The sequence below is a fragment of the Hyperolius riggenbachi genome, chromosome 4, assembly GCF_040937935.1.
Source record: "Hyperolius riggenbachi isolate aHypRig1 chromosome 4, aHypRig1.pri, whole genome shotgun sequence".
NCBI classification, from domain to species: domain Eukaryota; kingdom Metazoa; phylum Chordata; class Amphibia; order Anura; family Hyperoliidae; genus Hyperolius; species Hyperolius riggenbachi.
In genome coordinates, this window is record NC_090649.1 from 277939192 (window position 1) to 277960034 (window position 20843).

The following is a 20843-nucleotide window of genomic DNA, read 5'->3' on the forward strand; positions in this document are numbered from 1 at the left end:
CTCTCAGCCTCTCAATAACTTTTTCAAGCATCCTCTCCGTGGGGGGAGCTGCGGTATGGGGGAGGCAATGCTTGAAAAAGTTATTGACAGGCTGAGAGGTAAACTTCAGGCTAGCCACAAGCAGATTGTCTCTAGTCTGGCCATATTTTCAGGGGGGCACAGCAGACCCTGGGGGTGACTAGCGGTGGCAGTAGAGAGACATAGAGGCATGTCATTGTGCACATGACATGCCTCCTGAGTCCTCTTAACCACTTGAGGACCTAGGGCTTTCTACCCCTTAAGGACCGGCCACTTTTTTCCCATTCAGACCACTGCAGCTTTCACGGTTTATTGCTCACTCATACAACCTACCACCTAAATGAATTTTGGCTCCTTTTCTTGTCACTAATAAAGCTTTCTTTTGGTGCTATTTGATTGCTCCTGCGATTTTTACTTTTTATTATATTCATCAAAAAAGACATGAATTTTGGCAAAAAAATGATTTTTTTAACTTTCTGTGCTGACATTTTTCAAATAAAGTAAAATTTCTGTATACATGCAGCGCGAAAAATGTGGACAAACATGTTTTTGATTAAAAAAAAACCATTCAGTGTATATTTCTTGGTTTGGGGAAAAGTTATAGCGTTTACAAACTATGGTGCAAAAAGTGAATTTTCTCATTTTCAAGCATCTATGACTTTTCTGACCCCCTGTCATGTTTCATGAGGGGCTAGAATTCCAGGATAGTATAAATACCCCCCAAATGACCACATTTTGGAAAGAAGACATCCCAAAGTATTCACTGAGAGGCATAGTGAGTTCATAGAAGATATTATTTTTTGTCACAAGTAAGCGGAAAATGACACTTTGTGAGAAAAAAAAAAAAGTTTCCATTTCTTCTAACTTGCGACAAAAAAAAATGAAATCTGCCACGGACTCACCATGCCCCTCTCTGAATACCTTGAAGTGTCTACTTTCCAAAATGGGGTCATTTGTGGGGTGTGTTTACTGTCCTGACATTTTGGGGGGTGCTAAATTGTAAGCACCCCTGTAAAGCCTAAAGGTGCTCATTGGACTTTGGACCCCTTAGCGCAGTTAGGCTGCAAAAAAGTGCCACACATGTGGTATTGCCGTACTCAGGAGAAGTAGTATAATGTGTTTTGGGGTGTATTTTTACACATACCCATGCTGGGTGGGAGAAATATCTCTGTAAATGACAATTTGTTAATTTTTTTTACACACAATTGTCCATTTACAGAGATCTTTCTCCCACTCAGCATGGGTATGTGTAAAAATACACCCCAAAACACATTATACTACTTCTCCTGAGTACGGCGATACCACATGTGTGGCACTTTTTTGCACCCTAACTGCGCTAAAGGGCCCAAAGTCCAATGAGTACCTTTAGGATTTCACAGGTCATTTTGAGTAATTTCGTTTCAAGACTACTCCTCACGGTTTAGGGCCCCTAAAATGCCAGGGCAGTATAGGAACCCCACAAATGACCCCATTTTAGAAAGAAGACACCCCAAGGTATTCCGTTAGGAGTATGGTGAGTTCATAGAAGATTTTATTTTTTGTCAAAAGTTAGCGGAAAATGACACTTTGTGAAAAAAACACAATTAAAATCAATTTCCGCTAACTTGTGACAAAAAATAAAATCTTCTATGAACTCGCTATACTCCTAACGGAATACCTTGGGGTGTCTTCTTTCTAAAATGGGGTCATTTGTGGGGTTCCTATACTGCCCTGGCATTTTAGGGGCCCTAAACCGTGAGGAGTAGTCTTGAAACGAAATTTCTCAAAATGACCTGTGAAATCCTAAAGGTACTCATTGGACTTTGGGCCCTTTAGCGCAGTTAGGGTGCAAAAAAGTGCCACACATGTGGTATCGCCATACTCGGGAGAAATAGTACAACGTGTTTTGGGGTGTATTTTTACACATACCCATGCTGGGTGGGAGAAATACCTCTGTAAATGACAATCTTTTGATTTTTTTACACACAATTGTCCATTTACAGCGGTATTTCTCCCACCCAGCATGGGTATGTGTAAAAATACACCCCAAAACACATTGTACTACTTCTCCCGAGTACGGCGATACCACATGTGTGGCACTTTTTTGCACCCTAACTGCGCTAAGGGGCCCAAAGTCCAATGAGTACCTTTAGGATTTCACAGGTCATTTTTGTTTCAAGACTACTCACGGTTTAGGGCCCCTAAAATGCCAGGGCAGTATAGGAACCCCATTTTAGAAAGAAGACACTCCAAGGTATTCCGTTAGGAGTATGGTGAGTTCATAGAAGTTTTTATTTTTTTGTCACAAGTTAGCGGAAATTGATATTAATTGTTTTTTTTCACAAAGTGTCATTTTCCGCTAACTTGGGACAAAAAATAAAATCTTCTATGAACTCACCATACTCCTAACGGAATACCTTTGGGTGTCTTCTTTCTAGAATAGGGTCATTTGTGGGGTTCCTATACTGCCCTGGCATTTTAGGGGCCCTAAACCGTGAGGAGTAGTCTTGAAACCAAATGTTGCAAAATGACCTGTGAAATCCTAAAGGTACTCATTGGACTTTGGGCCCCTTAGCGTACTTAGGGTGTAAAAAAGTGCCACACATGTGGTACCGCCGTACTCAGGAGAAGTAGTATAATGTGTTTTGGGGTGTATTTTTACACATACCCATGCTAAGTGGGAGAAATATCTCTGTAAATGACAATTGTTTGATGTTTTTTACACACAATTGTCCATTTACATAGAAATTTCTCCCACCCAGCATGGGTATGTGTAAAAATACACCCCAAAACACATTATACTACTTTTCCTGAGTACGGCGGTACCACATGTGTGACACTTTTTTGCAGCCTAGGTGCACTAAGGGGCCCAACGTCCTATTCACAGGTCATTTTGAGGCATTTGTTTTCTAGACTACTCGTCACGGTTTAGGGCCCCTAAAATGCCAGGGCAGTATAGGAACCCCACAAGTGACCCCATTTTAGAAAGAAGACACCCCAAGGTATTCCGTTAGGTGTATGGCGAGTTCATAGAAGATTTTATTTTTTATCACACGTTAGTGAAAAATGACACTTTGTGAAAAAAAACCAATAAAAATCAAGTTCCGCTAACTTTTGACAAAAAATAAAATCTTCTATGAACTCGTCATACACCTAACAGAATACCTTGGGGTGTCTTTTTTTCTAAAATGGGGTCACTTGTGGGGTTCCTATACCGCCCTGGCATTTTACGGGCCCAAAACCATGAGTAGTCTGGAAACCAAATGTCTCAAAATAACTGTTCAGGGGTATAAGCATCTGCAAATTTTGATGACAGGTGGTCTATGAGGGGGCGAATTTTGTGGAACCGGTCATAAGCAGGGTGGCCTTTTAGATGACAGGTTGTATTGGGCCTGATCTGATGGATAGGAGTGCTAGGGGGGTGACAGGAGGTGATTGATGGGTGTCTCAGGGGGTGGTTAGAGGGGAAAATAGATGCAATCAATGCACTGGGGAGGTGATCGGAAGGGGGTCTGAGGGGGATCTGAGGGTTTGGCCGAGTGATCAGGAGCCCACACAGGGCAAATTAGGGCCTGATCTGATGGGTAGGTGTGTTAGGGGGTGACAGGAGGTGATTGATGGGTGTCTCAAGGTGTGATTAGAGGGGGGAATAGATGCAAGCAATGCACTGGCGAGGTGATCAGGGCTGGGGTCTGAGAGCATTCTGAGGGTGTGGGCGGGTGATTGAGTGCCCTAGGGGCAGATAGGGGGTCTAATCTGATAGGTAGCAGTGACAGGGGGTGATTGATGGGTAATTAGTGGGTGTTTAGGGTAGAGAACAGATGTAAACACTGCACTTGGGAGGTGATCGGACGTCAGATCTGCGGGCGATCTATTGGTGTAGGTGGGTGATCAGATTGCCCGCAAGGGGCAGGTTAGGGGCTGATTGATGGGTGGCAGTGACAGGGGGTGATTGATGGGTGGCAGTGACAGGGGGTGATTGATGGGTGGCAGTGACAGGGGGTGATTGATGGGTGATTGATAGGTGATTGACAGGTAATCAGTGGGTTATTACAGGGGAGAACAGATGTAAATATTGCACTGGCGAATTGATAAGGGGGGGTCTGAGGGCAATCTGAGCGTGTAGGTGGGTGATTGGGTGCCCGCAAGGGGCAGATTAGGGTCTGATCTGATGGGTAACAGTGACAGGTGGTGATAGGGGGTGATTGATGGGTGATTGATGGGTAATTAGTGCGTTTTTAGAGGAGAGAATAGATGTAAACGCTTGGGTGGTGATCTGATGTCGGATCTGCGGGCAAACTATTGGTGTGTGTGGGTGATCAGATTGCCCGCAAGGGGCAGGTTAGGGGCTGATTGATGAGTGGCAGTGACAGGGGGTGATTGATGGGTAGCAGTGCCAGGGGCTGATTGATGGGTGGCAGTGACAGGGGGTGATTGATGGGTGGCAGTGACAGGGGGTGATTGACAGGTGATCAGTGGGTTATTACAGGGAAGGACAGATGTAAATAATGCCCTGGCGAATTGATAAGGGGGGGTCTGAGGGCAATCTGAGCGTGTAGGCGGGTGATTGGGTGCCCGCAAGGGGCAGATTAGGGTCTGATCTGATGGGTAACAGTGACAGGTGGTGATAGGGGGTGATTGATGGGTAATTAGTGGGTGTTTAGAGGAGAGAATAGATGTAAATGCTGCGCTTGGGTGGTGATCTGATGTCGGATCTGCAGGCAAACTATTGGTGTGGGTGGGTGATCAGATTGCCCGCAAGGGGCAGGTTAGGGGCTGATTGATGAGTGGCAGTGACAGGGGGTGATTGATGGGTAGCAGTGCCAGGGGGTGATTGATGGGTGGCAGTGCCAGGGGGTGATTGATGGGTGATTGACAGGTGATCAGTGGGTTATTACAGGGAAGAACAGATGTAACTAATGCACTGGCGAATTGATAAGGGGGGGTCTGAGGGCAATCTGAGCGTGTAGGCGGGTGATTGGGTGCCCGCAAGGGGCAGATTAGGGTCTGATCTGATGGGTAACAGTGACAGGTGGTGATAGGGGGTGATTGGTGGGTAATTAGTGGGTAATTAGTGGGTGTTTAGAGGAGACAATAGATGTAAACACTGCGCTTGGGTGGTGATCTGATGTCGGATCTGCGGGCGATCTATTGGTGTGGGTGGGTGATCAGATTGCCCGCAAGGAGCAGGTTAGGGGCTGATTGATGGGTGGCAGTGACAGGGGGTGATTGATGGGTGGCAGTGACAGGGGGTGATTGACAGGTGATAAGTGGGTTATTACAGGGAAGGACAGATGTAAATAATGCCCTGGCGAATTGATAAGGGGGGGTCTGAGGGCAATCTGAGCGTGTAGGCGGGTGATTGGGTGCCCGCAAGGGGCAGATTAGGGTCTGATCTGATGGGTAACAGTGACAGGTGGTGATAGGGGGTGATTGATGGGTAATTAGTGGGTGTTTAGAGGAGAGAATAGATGTAAATGCTGCGCTTGGGTGGTGATCTGATGTCGGATCTGCAGGCAAACTATTGGTGTGGGTGGGTGATCAGATTGCCCGCAAGGGGCAGGTTAGGGGCTGATTGATGAGTGGCAGTGACAGGGGGTGATTGATGGGTAGCAGTGCCAGGGGGTGATTGATGGGTGGCAGTGCCAGGGGGTGATTGATGGGTGATTGACAGGTGATCAGTGGGTTATTACAGGGAAGAACAGATGTAACTAATGCACTGGCGAATTGATAAGGGGGGGTCTGAGGGCAATCTGAGCGTGTAGGCGGGTGATTGGGTGCCCGCAAGGGGCAGATTAGGGTCTGATCTGATGGGTAACAGTGACAGGTGGCGATAGGGGGTGATTGGTGGGTAATTAGTGGGTAATTAGTGGGTGTTTAGAGGAGACAATAGATGTAAACACTGCGCTTGGGTGGTGATCTGATGTCGGATCTGCGGGCGATCTATTGGTGTGAGTGGGTGATCAGATTGCCCGCAAGGGGCAGGTTAGGGGCTGATTGATGGGTGGCAGTGACAGGGGGTGATTGATGGGTGGCAGTGACAGGGGGTGATTGACAGGTGATAAGTGGGTTATTACAGGGAAGGACAGATGTAAATAATGCCCTGGCGAATTGATAAGGGGGGGTCTGAGGGCAATCTGAGCGTGTAGGCGGGTGATTGGGTGCCCGCAAGGGGCAGATTAGGGTCTGATCTGATGGGTAACAGTGACAGGTGGTGATAGGGGGTGATTGATGGGTAATTAGTGGGTGTTTAGAGGAGAGAATAGATGTAAACGCTGTGCTTGGGTGGTGATCTGATGTCGGATCTGCGGGCGATCTATTGGTGTGGGTGGGTGATCAGATTGCCCGCAAGGGGCAGGTTAGGGGCTGATTGATGGGTGGCAGTGACAGGGGGTGATTGATGGGTGATTGACAGGTGATCAGGGGGGATAGATGAATACAGTACATGGGGGGGGGGTCTGGGGAGAATCTGAGGGGTGGGGGGTGATCAGGAGGGGGCAGGGGGGGGATAAAAAAAAATAGCGTTTTTAGATAGTGACAGGGAGTGATTGATGGGTGATTAGGGTGGTGATTGGGTGCAAACAGGGGTCTGGGGGGTGGGCAGGGGGGGGTCTGAGGGGTGCTGTGGGCGATCTGGGGCAGGGGGGGGAGAAATCAGTGTGCTTGGGTGCAGACTAGGGTGGCTGCAGCCTGCCCTGGTGGTCCCTCGGACACTGGGACCACCAGGGCAGGAGGCAGCCTGTATAATACACTTTGTAAACATTACAAAGTGTATTATACACTTTGTATGCGGCGATCGTCGGGTTAACATCCCGCCGGCGCTTCCGTATGGCCGGCGGGATGTTGCGGTGGGTGAGCGGCGCCAGGCGGAGGCGGAGGATCGCGTCACTGATGACGCGATCGCTCCGCCCATGCCCCTACAAGGACCGCCGCCAATTGTCAATACGGCGGTCCTTGCGGGGTCCACTTCCCGGCCGCCAATTGTATATACGGCGCTCAGGAAGTGGTTAAAGAGAATCTGTACTCTAAAATTCTTACAATAAAAAGCATACCATTCTATTCATTATGTTCTCCTGGGACCCTTTTTGCTGTTTCTGCCACTCCCTGCTGCAATCCTGGCTTGTAATTGCCAGTTTTAGGCAGTGTTTACAAACAAAAGACATGGCTGCTAACCAGCATGTGATAGGCTCATAGAAGCTCAGTCTGTGACTCATACAGAGCCTGCAGGGGGTGTGGAGAGGGTGTGCATAACTTCTATCCTATCACAGCAGAGCAGCACATTCCAGCCTGAGCCGACAAAGCTGGCAAAGGAGAGAATATTAGATTAGATAACAGAGATAATACAGCCACTGTGCAACTAGGAAAGACTACTGTAAGACAGACCACATTAGAACAGGTATAGGAACTTCTAGGATAGAAGAAATAAGGCTGAACATTTTGTTACAGGGTCTCTTTAAGATTTAATACATCCGCCTCTGGTTCTCTTTAAAGAACATCTATAACCCATTCAAAAAAAAAAACCTGATTCTTACCTCAACAGGGGGAAGCCTCTGGATCCTAATGAGGCTTCCCCTGTCCTTGTTCCAGTGCTGGGACCCCCGCACAGCACAGACCAATAATATTTACATTTACTGCCTGTGCAGGTGCACTAGTAGATCTCTGCTCAGGCTCCGGTGGAAATAGCCAAGCTATTGCTCGCACCTGCTGTCCCGATCGGGCTCAGCTATTTCTGCCGGAGCCTGAGGAGAAGCCGATGCTGCGTCTGCACAAGGCTCCTGACAAGCACCCCACTAGGGGATTTTCCAAAGAGACAGCGCCAGATCCCCTCTGCTTAGGAGGACGGGGAAACTTCCTTAGGATCCAGAGGCTTCCCACTCCCGAGGTAAGTATCCCCCAGGGGCACTTTTTTCAGGAAGACTTTAATGTAAAAGTGGGTATCCTGAATAATTTACTACATTTTACTACACATTTCTGGAGCTGCTCTTTAAATATTGACCTTCTGAGTTGTTTTTCAGTTTAAATCTGCAAAGTTCTTTTCTTTCTACACACAATCATGACTGCAGATCGTCCAATATACAGTGATAATGACTTTAGCTTCACCAAGATTTTGGAAGTCACTAAAACCACATATAATGTACACAGACATCAAATGCTTTTTGATATCGTACTGTGATTTTATATTTTATTTTTAATATTATACTGATACACATTTTCCCTCAATAAAATAGACCATATGTACATATAAAAAGAAATTCTATCTGTAAAGAAAAGTCAACTGTTCCATTTGATGACCTTGTTATAGCGCAGTCATTTTATTTGTGCATCGTGTAGTGAGTTTGTGGGTAAAGTAGTATGTCACTTATAATGCCCTTGGACCATAATATATGTTATTTATAGTAAAACCAACAATCTTTGTTAAAACATGTATTTATTACAAACATTCCTTGTACAGAGTCATTGTTAGGAAGAAGGGCAGGTGTTCACACTGACTGCCCCACTGACCAGGGAGGCTTTGCTAAAGCTTACAGGCCGTCTGTCTATCACAAAGTTGCGGATACAGCCTGTGAAGGAGTTTCTTGTGGTGAGGCTTGGGGCCAGCAATGAATCTAAACATTTGTAGAGAAGTGGAAAAAAAAGCTGTTACTCACAAAAAGTAGCCACATTTACAACTTATAGAATAGGTAATGTTACAGTCTTACCTGGCACTCCTCCAACAAAAACAGGCTCTTTAAGGTGAACTAGTTTCTTGTTCCGTGGGCCTACGACATGGTTTATCTCAGAATCCACATCCAGTTGCACTACATTGTCATCTCTTATCACTGGAATAATAGAGGAACACATGTATGTCGGTAAAAAGTGTGTACACTTATGGCATTAGTATTCCGTACATTCAGAGAATGAGTCACTTTACATGTCATTGTTTGAACGGTGCTGGAAATGTATTCTGCAAAATTAGGAATTATGAAACGGTTTTCAGTACAGTCTGACTTACCAAACTCTGCAGAACCTGGGGCACCACCAATGGTAAGTCCTGCCCTGCACAGACTTTCAGATCAGAGAGGTACGCATTGCATGAAAGGGGAACTGGATGTATCTTATGGAGGTGTCGGGGTACATTGGCCCTTATTCGATTCACTTTCTCTCGGAATTTTTCTCCTATGAGATAATTTTTCATCTTCTGTTTAAAATAATTTTTCAGCACTCTGTGATTGAAAAAGTACCATCAAGTAGGTGAAAAGTTAATGTCAAAATAATTCCAAGTAATTTCTTGCTTGCTGGTGGCTAAATGTGTGTAACCTATTAGCAGCACTTTTCTGAGCGCTTGTGATTTGAAAAGCTCTTACTAATGTAATGCTATGGGTGTGATCCCACTTGAGGGATGCATTTTTTTTAAACCACCCCCATAGCATTACATTAGCAAGAGCTTTGCAAATCACAAGCACTTAGAAGAGCACAGCTAGTGGGCCCATATTTTATCGAGTGTTTATTGAAAATATCACCATGGAGAAAACTTAGGAGAAATACTGAACTGAATAAGGGTCATAAAGTGGTACAAAACAGAAAAATGGATGCCTCCTTCTAAAATAGGGGGTTGCATTGATGCTGAGGTCTGCGGAGTGGCATTGAGGCATACATTCCTTTTTTGTCGTTTTTTCTTTTTGGCACAGGATATTGCAGAAGTTACCATTTTTGGCAATATCCCATCATATCCCCTCTCTGTCTCCTATTCTCACACTAACCTTATCCCCTTTTAAAACTTAACACTAACTAACTCTGATCGTATCCTTTTTCTCTTGACTCCCAACACTAAGCTTCCCCTCTCCTTTCCTAACAAAACCTCTCTCCACTCCACTTCTAACAGTAACCTACTCCATCACCACAATATGAGTTCAGCTATAATGTACGATCTGAATGCCATCCCGCTGCTTGCCATGCCGCTCCAAACGCTCAGCTATATTATAGCCGAGCAACCGCACCAAATTTATGATTGGCCACATTATTATTTAGTATTTATGTAGAGCTGACATCTTCCGCAGCGCTTTACAGAGTATATATAGTCTTACCACTAACTGTCCCCCAGAGGAAGCCAATTAACTTCTCTGTATGTTTTTTTTAGTTGTGGGAGGAATGGAGCACCTGGAGCAAACCCACACAGACACGCATTATGGAACAGTTAGTCTGAAAGCCACAGAAACAGATGGCCTTTGCCACTTTAAGGCTCCCTGCACACTGCAAATCCTTTTTAGTGATTCTGTTTCCGATTTGCAATTCCGATTTTCGCTGAATGCAATCAACAGAAAAACTGAGTCAAAAACGCAGCATGCAGTAACGATTAAAAATCGGAATCGAATGTAAAAACCGATTAAAAATCGGAATCGCATGCACTGTGCAGGGAGCCTAAAAGTGGAAATTATTTGCTGATGGCAGTTTCCGGCTGTGACATGAAATGCTGACATTTGTAAAGTGCATTTTTCCTGTGGGATTCAAAATACATGGCCAACTAAGCAGCCACTTAGATCCCACCTAAGCACTTGGAGCATTAGAAAGTCTTGCCCAAGGACTCTGTACTGGTTAGGTACTGGTTAGATACTTATTCTATCCAAGATTCAAACCCTGGTTTCCTATCAAAGGTGGTGCCTTTACCCAGTAAACTATCCAGCTACCATACTGTGTATTTTCCACATCTAATTTTAAATGTATGCACTGAGAACTGTTTATTGCAATATAAAAAACACGTTTGTTGGGTTATCGTTTCTGGTTAGCAGCACTGAACGCTGGGAGTATCATTGTTTTTGTCAGTAAATTGGAGTTCATTTTAAGCCGAAGTCATCGCAATTATTCATCAAGACCGCGCAAGATTCTGTGAAGGATATGAACTTGTCAGGGCCAACTTTGGAATAGAAATCAAGTACACGTTTAAAGAAAACTCATGAAAATATGTCGAGAATATACAAACTTTGGCCAAATAATGCTACTGTTTACACAGGCTTCCTCCATAAGCTTTTCAGTGAATTGCTATGACTCACATTGCAATGTTTTGCTCTGTTTATAGGCATATGTAGGTAATGGACACTTACAATTCAGACATTTTTATAAACCAATATTGTTGTTAAGGTACAACAAGATAATCACTGGTTATAATGGGAGATAATTCCTCACAATAAGTGTAATTTATACAAACCTGCAATTCTGTGCCATTGGCCATCACAGAGGCTTTGTTTGGGTACCACATTTGTAGAAAATTCTCTATTGCCAAATTTCACTTTCACTACAACCTATATTGAAAAATAACCACAAATTTTAATTGGAAGAAACAACATTGAATTATTAAGTCATATAATCAGTTAATCTTTTTTTTTTTTTTTAATCATGTTAAAAAGTGATGTATATTGGGATATTAGTATATATGGAATCCTAAGTTGGCTTTATAGATAGCATGGAAAATCATCTAGCAAAAGACATCTTAGAGAGTAAATTGAAAGGATTGTTAAAGAGAACCTGAGATGAAAGCCATCTCAGGTACTTTACTTATCTGGGGCTTCCTTAAAGAGGAACGGTAGCAAAAGTCTTTAACATATAAAACACATACAAATAAGAAGTACATTTCTCCTAGAGTAAAATGAGCCATAAATTACTTTTCTCCTACGTTGCTGTCACTTACAGTAAGTAGTAGAAATCTGACATTACCGACAGATTTTGGAATAGCCCATCTTCTCATAGGGGGGTTCTCACAGTTTTCTTTAAAGCACTTAGTGAATGGCAGTTGGTTCGTCCAACTGCCAAAATAGTGTGCAGTGAGCAGGAAGGCTGACCAGCATCATTGAATTAATCATTTTCAGGGAATGTCTTTATAAAGAATAAAGGCCATACTGAGAATCCCCTAGGAAGAGGTGGACTAGTCCAAAATCTGTTGGTAATGTTAGATTTCTACTAACTACTGTAAGTGACAGCAACATAGGAGAAAAGTAATTTATGGCTCATTTTACTCTCGGAGAAATGTACTTCTTATTTGTATGTGTTGTAAATTTTAAGATTTTCACGATGGTTCCTCTTTAAGCGCTCTTGAAGCCGCTTGTGCAGTAGTACTGCAAAAACTCAGAATGCTCCCAGCCGCGGTAGCGTGAGAAGGAAGCACGCCAGGCCACGCATGCGCAAGGAAGTACGACTCGGCTAGGCTTTTGGGCAGTATTGCAGGTGACAGGAGCCACCCAGGGAGCCGGCGAGAGACTGAGCTTATGGAAGCCCCAGGTAAGTATAGTACTTGAGATGGCTTTCATCTCAGGTACACTTTAAGAGGAAGGCTGAAAAATGGTTAGTCTCTCTTGCCGCTTGCAATATGCCATTTGGGGAAATGCCACAGTTCCTGCTAATTGAGACAATTGTAAAATGTACCTGAAATTAAGTGCAAAAAAGAAAAGCAAGCTAAACGTTAGTTTTACTTTCCATGCTGCCTGGCTGTTTTCTTAGAAATAGCTTCCTTAAAGGATACCCAAAGTGACATGTGACATGATGAGATAGACATGCGTATGTACAGTGCCTAGCATACAAATAACTATGCTGTGTTCCTTTTTTTTCTTTCTCTGCCTGAAAGAGTTAAATATTAGGTATGTTAGTGACCCAGTCCTGACTCAGACAGGAAGTGACCAGGTGTCCCCCATTTGGAATTCTCTCAGTGATGCCGCCCCTGTATCCCTGTGGCTGTCTTTTCCTTATCCCATCTCTCTGTCGGCATCTGTGGGGGCAGTGTGCAGGATGCCTGCAGGTTCGTAATACCCCGTGTCCCCGGTGGCTGTCCCATCCCTCTAGACTTGTCGGTCCTGCCTTCCCCCGTCCGCCTCTTTCCCGTCTCGCTAAAGCATCTATGGCGAGGGTGCAGTCTGTGGCTTACCGATGAACGCCACAATGCGGAAGTGAAAGGAAACAGACTTTGACAGCGTGCACGGACACCACGACGGCTTGAACCCGAAGGATTACTGCTGGTTAGCTCTGCACTGTGGTGTTCATCGGTAAGCCACAGACTGCACCCTCGCCATAGATGTTTTAGTGAGACGGGGAAAGAGGAGGATGGGACAGAGGCAGTTGGGGGGAGGCAAGACCGACAAGTCTAGAGGGATGGTACAGCCGCCGGGGGCACGGGGTATTACAATCCTGCAGGCATCCTGCACACTGCCCTCCCAGATGCTGATTAGAGAGATGGGGAACGTAGAAGACAGCAGAGGGGGGGAAGGGGACACATGAGTACAGGGGGCACCTAAAAGCACATGGGGCACTTTAAAGGACATAGGAACATCTAAGAGCACATGGGGGGGGGGCACTTTATAATACACAGGGGGGGCTTTTAAGGACACTGAGAGCGCACAGGGGAGGGGGGGAGACTTTAAAGGACACAAGGGGTACCGAAGAGCACATGGTGGCATTTTAGAGGACACAGGGGGCACCTGAGGATGGGGGGGCATTTAAGAGGACTCTGGGTGGCAGAGGAGGACACGAGGAGGAGGGCACAAAAGACGCAAGAGGTGCATGGGGGACATATTAATGAAGGAGGGGAGAAGTTACACAAGACACCCCTGCACCATGGACGCACCAGGTTTAGTATTTTTTTCCTGGTTTTTGCACTCTAAACCTGGGTGCGTCTTATGGTCCGGAAAATACAGTATGTTATTCCTGACTTTTATCATATTATTTAAATCAGTTTAGTGTGTTAGCCTATTTTTCTTGACTATTTATGTTATCCCCTTTCGATGTACCCCTTTTATGGGGTTTACAAAGCGTGTACATGTGTTTTTATGTTTGGAAAAAATTAATAAAATCTTTTGAAACTGAATGTGCAAAAATGAAATATGATCAAACTCAAAAAGATTAAACCATTGAAAAAAGCATAATATGCCAGGACCACTAGCGGGCACCACTTTAGAAATAGCATATCACAGTGGATCGGTACTGTGGTTCAAATAAGAGCCACAAGTATGATACAAAAAACAAAGAGTTAATTAACGCAACAAGTGCCTCGCAACACCAAATGATCTATATATCCAAATAAAAGTACTTACAACAAAGTGAAAACTATTTGGCTCATGCATAATGAATAATACAGTTAATAACACAATCAGACTATATAGAGCACGTGAATAAGAAAAAGAAGAGTGCTACTTAGCTTGGTTGTGAATGTAGCATGGCCTTATGTGACAACAAGACTAATATAATTAAGCCATTAGCTTTTGCTATTGCAGTAAAATGATAATAAAAATTTCTTAGCATCTTCAGTGGTGAAAAATATTACCTGGGAAACACTATAAAAAGATCAATATTTGAGAGGAAATCTCTTCTACTGCTTCTAAGTCTAAGCTGGCAACACATAATTCTAAATATCGTCTTGTTGACAGAGGTGGGGTAGACCATAAGCTATGTGAGATATTTGTTTTACCTGACCCTCCTTCATGTGCACATTGAGGTATTCTCCATTCACATTCTGGACATGAAGCAAGATTCCGGAGTTACTTCTTGCACGTACTTCTATGACAAGTTCAAATTTTACTTCTGACTGAAAGGATTCAGCTAAAACATAAAAAATATTGCTGCATCACTTACTGTTGCTATATAGACTTTCAGTTCATTGGACAACTTAACTTGGATATCACAAACAGAATTTCTGTATGTTCTATACAGTATTACCACTTTTCAATGTCTATTCCCAACTGCTTTGTTGGGTGTACACACAAATCCAATTTTGATAGACGAACAAGTGGCCAATTTAACCACTTCCATGTAGTGTAATGGCAAACAGAACTAAATACTATGAACAGATTGTGTAGTACTACACTACATACTAAACGGAAGTGCTAAAAATGGCCAATCATTAGCCAATCAAAATTGGATGTGTGTACCAGGCTTAAAGGTGGCCACATCCAACGCATTCAAATTATCCACTTTTAAGGAAATTTTAGAATAATGATGGGTTGTTTAAAAAAATAGATTACCAGTTTTTATTGATATACAGTATGTAGATTGGGAGTACCTGATTTTTCTTATTATTTTTTATGAAAATCGAATGGTGTAGGAAAGATTGTCTTTCTTGGTTTTTTAGATCCAAGCAATTTTTTTAGAGTTTTCAATAGTTGAAAACGTGTTTTACATTGGTCAGATTTTTCAAATGTTACAATCAGAAAAATTCAAGACCAGTGACATAAAACAAATCCTACCAATGACAGCCCATGTGCTTTATGAGACCCAACTAAAAACAGTACAAAATATGCTCACACTCACTATAGAATTTGTAATAAGAATAAATAAATCAAACATGCGCAGATGCTATTCTAGAACAATATTCTGTAATTTCTCATAGCTCATAACTTTATATATTTTAGTTAATATTTTCTAAAACAACAATATTGGACATGAGGTTGAGCTTGTGATAGAAATACACTACTATCCTTTTTTTCATTCTGGATGTCTATATCTGTACTGAAGCCTGCCATGAACTTAATTCTATACTAGCCTTCAAGCTCTACTGGTTATGGAGGTATCACATAATTACCTTCTGGTATTTGCTACGCTGTATTGACTCGCATGTCTGTGTCAAAAGAAATGTCTTTATGCAGACAGCCATGACAGGGGCAAAGCTAGGAAGCATAGACTTTTCATTCATTAGACCATTACCTAGAATCACATATCCGCCTTCTGATGAAATATAGGTTCCAGATTCTGTGGGGCCTTCAAAACAAGGTGTCACACTGAATGTCTGAGATAGCGAAGTTACAGAGCGACCATTGAGCTCCAGATCTCCAAGGCAGCCATGGAAACTGTAGACTGAATTTATCTATAAAAATAAAAACACACAGTATTATATGCTTTTTATAGAGGTAAAAATAGTAAATGGTCAGAATATTTCTTTTGCATTTTATTTATTTTTTATCTTGTGATTGTAAGGCTTGGCAGACTATTCACCCACAGATTAGCTCCTATGCCCCAATCTAACTCCACCTGCTTCACCCAATGTAGCGCGTCCCCGCTTGAACGGGAGGTGAGAAACAACACCTGCCCGAATTCGGTTACACCCAGGTCTTTAAAGGGGCAAAGTACAGTACATGAGCTGAACGTAGAGCAGGCAAAAAATCCCCCAGAGCCAAACAAGAACAGATAGCAATTCCAGAAACAGTTCAGGTCATACACAGGCAATCTGATATATCGAAGTACAAAAGGGCAAGGCAAAACACAGTTCACAAGACAATCCAAGGTTGGTCCAGGCAATGATCAAGGGAAGTCCAATATAAGGAAAAGGTCAGTAAAGGTGGCAATCAGAAGAGTAGTCGATAACAAGCTGGGTCAGAATCCAGAAATCACAGTAATAATGAGCAGAGAGCACCCAGCAGCTAGCACAGCTAAAGCTATCACGGGCAATGAGTGACTGACACAGCAGGCTTTATATATAAGTGCTCATCCAATCAGTGGCTGGCCGATCACTCATACAGCAACCAATCATGCATCAAAAATACCTGCCTATGTGTCAGCTGATAGAAAGTCTGCTGAAGCGATACTGATCCAGATTATGTGTCAGCTGACTGATGTGTGTGTGTGTGTGTGTGTGACAGAGAGGTGCTCATGTTTGCCACACAGCCCAGTAGTTGCACCTGTTTTTTCACTGACCTGAGGAAGCGGGCAAGCACCCGCGAAGCGCGTTGTCAATTTTATGTGCTTGAATAAATGACCTTTTTCAATAAACTGGTCCAAATTCTTCAAGAGAGGTATGATTACCTCTCTATTTATAAGGTTAACAGCTTATTAGCCTATCTTTTATGCACTGGGCGCCTCCACCCTTGTTTTAAGTGATGTGTCAGCTGACACTTGTTTACAGCACCTGAGAGAGTATTGAGGCAGGGAGGAGTGCGGAACCTGCCCACCACTATGCGCACACTGGTCCTCAGCGTGCGCCGCGCGTCACAATCCGGGAACCGCTGCTGACACCCGGAAGTGGAGGATGCAGCTTGAGTTTCGGCTGATCCAGCCGCATCACGGGGACCTCCAGGTAAGTCCCTAACGGTGATATTGTTAATTAAGCAGTTGAGCAATAGCAGTACAATGAAGCAAAATAATAATTTACATAGAAAAGTAATTTATGGCTCATTTTACTCTGGAAAAAAACGTACTTCTTATTTGTCTATGCTTGCACATATTTTAAATTTTAAAATTTTTCGCCATAGTGCCCCTTTAAGATTTTTTATTGTATGTGTCACACATTAAACTGCAACTTTTAACAGCCATGTTCTATGTTTTTACTGAAATTGCTATTTTATGTTTCTTTGACTATCAACAACCCACAGTTGGCTGTCGACCTGGTATAGACAAGCAGTCGATAAGTGCTATAGGACTGCCAAACAGCGTCTGCTCTACAGGTATAAGTGTAATAATTACCTCCACATTCTTCATAGCTCTCTCAGGAGCCACACCACCAAAATAAAGAGGGGCCTCCACTCTCCATTCAGAATTTGTGTCAGGAAGGCTATCTTCAAATGCACGTAAACCGTCAATAATCATTTTACCTCTGTTCATGTCACGGACACATGTTACCTGGTCACAAAATATCATTATTTTAGTAAAAAAAATGTCAACAAAGATATATAAACACGTAAAACTTTATATTATTTTGTTTCAACCAACAGAGAATATTTGGGAATAGGCGGCAAAAAACGTACTGTATATAAACATCTGACTAAGCTCGCCCTTGTCTCCCCACCTCCCCCGACACACACCCTTTTAGTCTAAAAATAGGCCCAAAGCTATGACCCACTGATTGGCTGTCCCCTTAATGTGCCGGCAACCCCAGATGCAGATCACGCATTGGAGCATGCTGGTAAGTGCAGGGTACGCGTTGGAAAGTGCTTTGCCATGTATAGTTACTGTCCTTACTCTGACTTGCATCCTCTACTGTCCCGTGCAGCTTCTGCACCTGCCACTGCAACGAGAGCCCCCAGCCTGGAGCTCTAGTGGCCAGTTTGGAAATCTGCCGGGACACTGGAGGAAGAAAGCCGGAGAAAGAACAGGTAGCTGTACATGCTCAAGCATGCTCCACCATGCACTCTGCCTTTAGGGGCCCCCCACACATGTCACTTGCTTTATGTCACCCATGGATAGGCCAACCCCGGCACTTTCACACCAAATTTGGGTGTCAAAAATCTGTGGTGATATAAAGTAGATTTTTTTTTTTTCAGAAAACAGTAAAATGCAGCACTGATATATTATTTATGCCAGTGTATGATACTGCAAACACATGAAAATATATTTCTCTGTAAAGGGCTCCATTCTTGGTTGCCTGGTTTGAAAGTCTGTAATAGGCTATTTATCTGTGTACGTATATGTACTCTGCCAGTGAGTTGGGTGCAGGGTGAGCCTAATGATGGCTGCCCTTGCCGCCATTTAAATCCCTCGTGGTGTAAAATACGATTCCCCCTCCAAGTCGTAGCAACTCGGAGGGAGAAGTAATTTGGGGTCCGGCGATCGGAGAAACCCCTGAATTACCCGTGCACGGGGCATGCACTATAGCACTAGTGTTATTGTTACTTACAGCATGCCATAGGCCATCATTATACTTTTGTTGTGTTTTGATTGTCAGTTTTTGATCTCCAACATTGAACACAAAATGTAGATGTCCATCAGCTAGGAAAAGAGTGACAAAGTTGTCTTCTTCTTCATCCGATACATAGAAGATCATTCCATGGGACGAATGTGTGCGTAAGCGGAAAGACAATTCAGATCTACAAAGTATAAAAAAATATGTTACTGTCTTATTTTTGCTAATCCTATACTCATAGTATACTCATTATATGCCTGCACATAACAAAAAGCTCGACTCTTGTTTGGTGACGCTGGAGTCAAGGTAGAATACGCGATATACTGTAAATAATTTTTTTTTACATATTTTTAGAGAAGGACTTATGTAATCCATTAAAGTGACAAAACACAAATTTGGAATAGTGAATAAAAAAAACCTCATAGCTGATCAAGGAAATTGTAATTACATTCAAAATGATAGCTGTTTAAAACGGTGTTCAGTAGCAAAGTGGTAGAAAGAGTACCAAGAGTACCCTTTTCATAGGAGAAATGTGCTTAGAACTGCAGCACAACTTGCTTTCTGCCCTCTGTAGATTTAAATGGTTGGCAGGCGACTCAGGTTTATGCAACTCCCAGTAGGAAGAATAACTGAGACCAGATCATATTCTCCCATATTACAGCAGAAACCATGCAGCTGAAGGTGGTGGCAAAGAGTAGTAACAAAGGTAGTGACAAGGGTGGAGCATAGAAATAGTTTGTGTAAGGAATAGCGGAAATGCCGCCACTGAGTCTAGCGGCATGGCGGCTATCTCCGCGTGTCTGCCTGCGGCCTCTGCCGCGCGATTACATGCTCAGGTTATGCCTGGTCCTTCCATTGCTCACAGGCTAAGAGCTACGCGCGCGCGAGCCGAGCGACAGGACCTTTATGCAGCTAAGAGGGGAGTCAGCTGATCATGCGGTCAGCTGACTCCAGCTAGCATCTGGATTGGCTGAGTGACTGGGGCGGCGCTGTGGAGCATGCTGAGTATATATAGAGCAGGTCTGTCAGTAGCTCCGCGTCTGCTGTTGCGAATGCTATAGTGTGTTAGCGATCAGACCCCAGTCAGATCCCAAAGTGTGCTAGAGCCGGCCGGAGCCGGGGATCCACACTTAGCCAGATTCTGTTGATAGCTTTAAAGTACTAGTGCATTGTTTATTTGTTATGACCTTTTGCTTGCTCTGACTATTCTTCCGTTTGTCGATTCTGTACCTCAGCCTATCTGATTCACGTTGCCGACCCTGCCTGTCCCTGACGTTGAATCAATCTTCCGCTCCTGTACTGTATCTGTCCGCTCGTTTCTAACTCTGCCTGTCTGACCTCGCTACCCGCATCAGTGGGCTCTGCCACTGGTGAGGGAATCTAGTTTTCTACACCAACCTCTCAGGTGTAGAATACTGCTGCTTAGTCTGTGATACCCGCCCTTCAGGTATCCACAGGCTGCAGTACTATCTGTGTCACTTGCTCCTAGGCTGCAGTACTGTCTGTGTCACTTGCTCCTAGGCTGCAGTACTGTCTGTATCAAATGCTCCTAGGCTGCAGTACTGTCTGTAACAACTTCTCCTAGGCTGCAGTACTGTCTGTATCAACTACTCCTAGGCAGGGATGCTCATTCGGATCCCGGGTACCCGGATTAACCCGGGTATCCGACCTTTTTCTGCTATCCGGTTCGGATCCGGATTCCAGATAGTTGTGCAGATATCCGGATAGCTATCTGCAGATAGTTTTACCACCGATCCGGATACCCGCGGATATCCGAATTACACGGACAATAACAAAAGTCTCTGTCTCTGTCTCTTTCCTCCTCCTCCTCCTCCTCCTCCTCCTCCTCCTCCTCCTCCTCCATCCATCCTCTTATATCATCCTGTAAGGAATTGCAGTTTTTCAAAACAGCTTACATACCATAGCTGGGATTTGAACCCAGGCCTCAATGTGTAGTAGGTATCTGTCTTACCCACTAGACCATCAACCACACTACATGCTAAAGCTGGCCTAGCATGTACCATTATCATCAATTCAATAGGAAAAGGTAGCATGATTAACGATTTGTACTTTTTTAAAAGCCAGCTAACATACCATAGCTGGGATTTGAACCCAGGTCTCAGTGTGTAGTAGGTATCTGTCTTACCCACTAGACCATCAACCACACTACATGCTAAAGCTGGCCTAGCATGTACCATTATCATCAATTCAATAGAAAAAGTAGCATGATTAAGGATTTGTACTTCTTTAAATGCCAGCTTACATACCATAGCTGGGATTT

The 20843-nt window shown here is 43.8% G+C and overlaps 1 protein-coding gene across 1 annotated transcript in view; it reads right to left on the reverse strand.

Annotated features, from left to right (window-relative positions):
• Window positions 1-8408: 8408 nt before the first annotated feature.
• Window positions 8409-20843, reverse strand: part of LAMA4 (laminin subunit alpha 4) — a 155467-nt gene continuing 143032 nt past the window's right edge. Inside the window, exons 34-40 of the mRNA XM_068231320.1 lie at window positions 18557-18746; window positions 17407-17562; window positions 15655-15814; window positions 14423-14553; window positions 11180-11273; window positions 8697-8816; window positions 8409-8603 (exon numbers count right to left, since the gene is read on the reverse strand). Of these exons, the coding sequence (XP_068087421.1) occupies window positions 8458-8603; window positions 8697-8816; window positions 11180-11273; window positions 14423-14553; window positions 15655-15814; window positions 17407-17562; window positions 18557-18746 (997 nt within the window). The 3' untranslated portion in view covers window positions 8409-8457. The remainder of the gene's footprint in view (window positions 8604-8696; window positions 8817-11179; window positions 11274-14422; window positions 14554-15654; window positions 15815-17406; window positions 17563-18556; window positions 18747-20843) is intronic.